This window comes from Impatiens glandulifera, chromosome 3 (assembly GCF_907164915.1).
Source record: "Impatiens glandulifera chromosome 3, dImpGla2.1, whole genome shotgun sequence".
Classification (NCBI taxonomy): Eukaryota; Viridiplantae; Streptophyta; class Magnoliopsida; order Ericales; family Balsaminaceae; genus Impatiens; species Impatiens glandulifera.
Genome location: NC_061864.1, coordinates 48872788 through 48875541, shown reverse-complemented (window position 1 = coordinate 48875541; position 2754 = coordinate 48872788). Strand labels below are relative to the sequence as shown.

The window sequence follows — 2754 nt, the reverse complement described above, 5'->3', positions numbered from 1 at the left end:
TCGATCGTTTCCTGATATCAATGCTGCGAATATTCATGATGATGTTGTCAACCTTCCTCATCATTCAGACGGGTCGCCCGGTCAGGTTCACAAGGTACGTGAAGATTTTGTTGATGATGAAGAAGAAGAAAAGTCTGAAAGTGATTTAGAGAAGCATGGACTAGAGCAGTCCATGCATGTTCACACCAATATCAGTCCAATTCAGACCGCTCCAGCAGATTCTCAAGAGATTTCATCTAATGAAGGATCATCTGCTAGTGGTACTAAGCTTATTAAGTCTATGATACCATTGATGGGAACTCTTTAGAAGAATTTGGCTGAAATGCAATCAAATATAGTGAAGATAATGAAGTCTCAGAAAGCAAACAAGAAGGAATTTGTCGATCTTCTTAAAACCCATAATGAGATGGAACAAACTTTGAAGAGGAACACGTACGAGTTTAATACCCTCAAGAAGACATACACCAAATTTGAAAAGAACTTCTACAGACGACATAGCGATTTGATCAACTATGAAAGGGAAAACGCAGTTGAACTCCATAATGAAGTCATGGATGGAATAAGCTTGCTTCGAAATCAAATGATTGAGATACAGGATAATATGAGCAGAGCTGATGCTAAGCGGTTGGAACAGGCTGATTCCTTTTCTAGGAAGATTCAGGCTGAAGAAGATTCTAAAGCTGTTGCCGATAAAGAGAAGAATCTCATTACCCAAGGCGATGACAATATCGGCAGAAGAGGTGGTGGTGTTTCAACATGCACCAGATCAAAGCGAAAGCAAATCAATGATGATAGCGATAGGCCAATCAAAAGAGGCAGAGGTCGCAGCAGTGATCGTGGTGGTAGAAGTAGTGGAGGTGATCGTGGTGGTAGAAGTGATGGAAGTGATCGTGGTAGAAGAAGTGGCCGTGGTGGTCGTTCTCTCCCTCCGTTTTGAAACCTTCTGAATGGTGAAGAATTCAACTGTCAAGGATTTCGCTACCCAATCGACCCACTCGTGAAAAGGGAAGATCAATAATCTTTTTTCTCCTAAACTATTTTTTGTTAATTGTGAACTTGGTTCTTTAAACTTGGTTTCTGAATATTGGTTTTCGGAACTTATTTCTATAAGCTGGTGAACAAGTTTGACTCTTTGTTCTATTGGATGGATGTTTATCTCTTAAATTGTGCAAAGTTTTAACATCATCATCAAAAAAGGGGAAATTTTTGGGTAAAATTATTTTGACTAAGGGTCAAAGTATTCTGACTAATGGAATTTTGATGATGAGTTGATATAAAACTTAAACTAAGCCATCTAATTGTTTTTGGTGCAGGTATAACAAAAACATGTTACATTAGACTAAGTCTAAATGAGGTTCATTAAACTTATTGGCTATTAAATGCATTGAGTTAGACGAGCAGTCTAACAGACGTAGTTAGACGTGCAGTCTAACAGACGTAGTTAGACGTGCAGTCTAACAGGCGTAGTTAGACGTGCAGTCTAACAGGCGTAGTTAGATGTGCAGTCTAACAGGCATAGTTAGACGTGCAGTCTAACAGGCATAGTTAGACGTGCAGTCTAACATGCATAGTTAGACGTGTAGTCTAACAGGCATAGTTAGACGTGTTGTCTAACAGGCGTAGTTATACGTACAGTCTAACGGATACGTAGTTAGACGTGTAGTCTAATAGACATAGTTAGACGTGTAGTCTAACAGGCGTAGTTAGACGTGCAGTCTAACAAATACGTAGTTAGACGTGTAATCTTTCAGACGTAGTTAGACGTGCAGTCTAACAGGCGTAGTTAGACATGCAGTAAAAGGGATACGTAGTTAGACGTGCAGTCTAACATATACCTAGTTAGACGTGCAGTCTAATAGACATAGTTAGACGTACAGTCTAACAGATACATAGTTAGACGTGTAGTTTAATAGATATGTAGTTAGACGTGTAGTCCAATAGATACGTAGTTAGACGTGCAGTCTAGAAGATACGTAGTTAGACGTGCAGTCTAACAGATACGTAGTTAGACGTGCAGTCTAACGGATACGTAGTTAGACGTGCAGTCTACCAGACGTAGTTAGACGTGTAGTCTAATAGGCGTAGTTAGATGTGCAGTCTAACGGATACATAGTTAGACGTGAAGTCTAATAAACGTAGTTAGACGTGTAGTCTAATAAGAGTAGTTAGACGTGCAGTCTAACAGATGAGAGTTAGATGTGCAGTCTAACTCCTTCAGATTAGTCTGAAGGGAACCATAATTAGACGTGTCGTCTAATCCCATTAGACCAGGTGGTTTAATGAATTCTACTATTAGACGGGGGTGTCTAACTTCATTAGACTTGTAAGTCTAATTGAAAAACGTCTAATGCCATTCTTAAGCAGTTTCTTGAAGCTAGCATCCGTCTACCCTTGATCAACTAGTTGTATGCTACTCCTGCTCCACTATTCTGTGTAGATTAGTACGACAGCCAGTTGCAACCAATGAACTAATGCCACGTAAGCAAATATTCTTCCCACTACTTTTTTCTTGCAGGAATATCCTAGAAGAATATCCGGCGCTTTACCAGAATTGTATGACCACAATCCTGGTGCTCAGAGTGTGCTGTACATGTGTACTATGATGGCTTTCCAATGGAAGTTCGCCATGTGTCATTTTAGAAGATTCAACCGTTGGTACCTGCTCTCTATTTAAAGGTCTTCAAGGACAACGGAAGAAATGGTTGACACTAAGAAATACGCATTCGAACAAACTACTGAACTTACAATCTCACG

General features: G+C 39.8%; 1 protein-coding gene across 1 annotated transcript; it reads left to right on the top strand.

Annotated features, from left to right (window-relative positions):
• The first annotated feature begins 322 nt into the window (after positions 1-322).
• Positions 323-937, top strand: LOC124930314 (U1 small nuclear ribonucleoprotein 70 kDa-like). Its single transcript, XM_047470670.1, has one exon. The coding sequence runs from the start codon at positions 323-325 to the stop codon at positions 935-937; it is 615 nt and encodes a 204-aa protein (XP_047326626.1).
• The last annotated feature ends 1817 nt before the right edge of the window (positions 938-2754 follow it).

Excerpts from the sequence above, each read along its gene's own strand:
- LOC124930314 (XM_047470670.1), top strand. The coding sequence starts at position 323 with ATGCAATCAAATATAGTGAAGATAATGAAGTCTCAGAAAGCAAACAAG.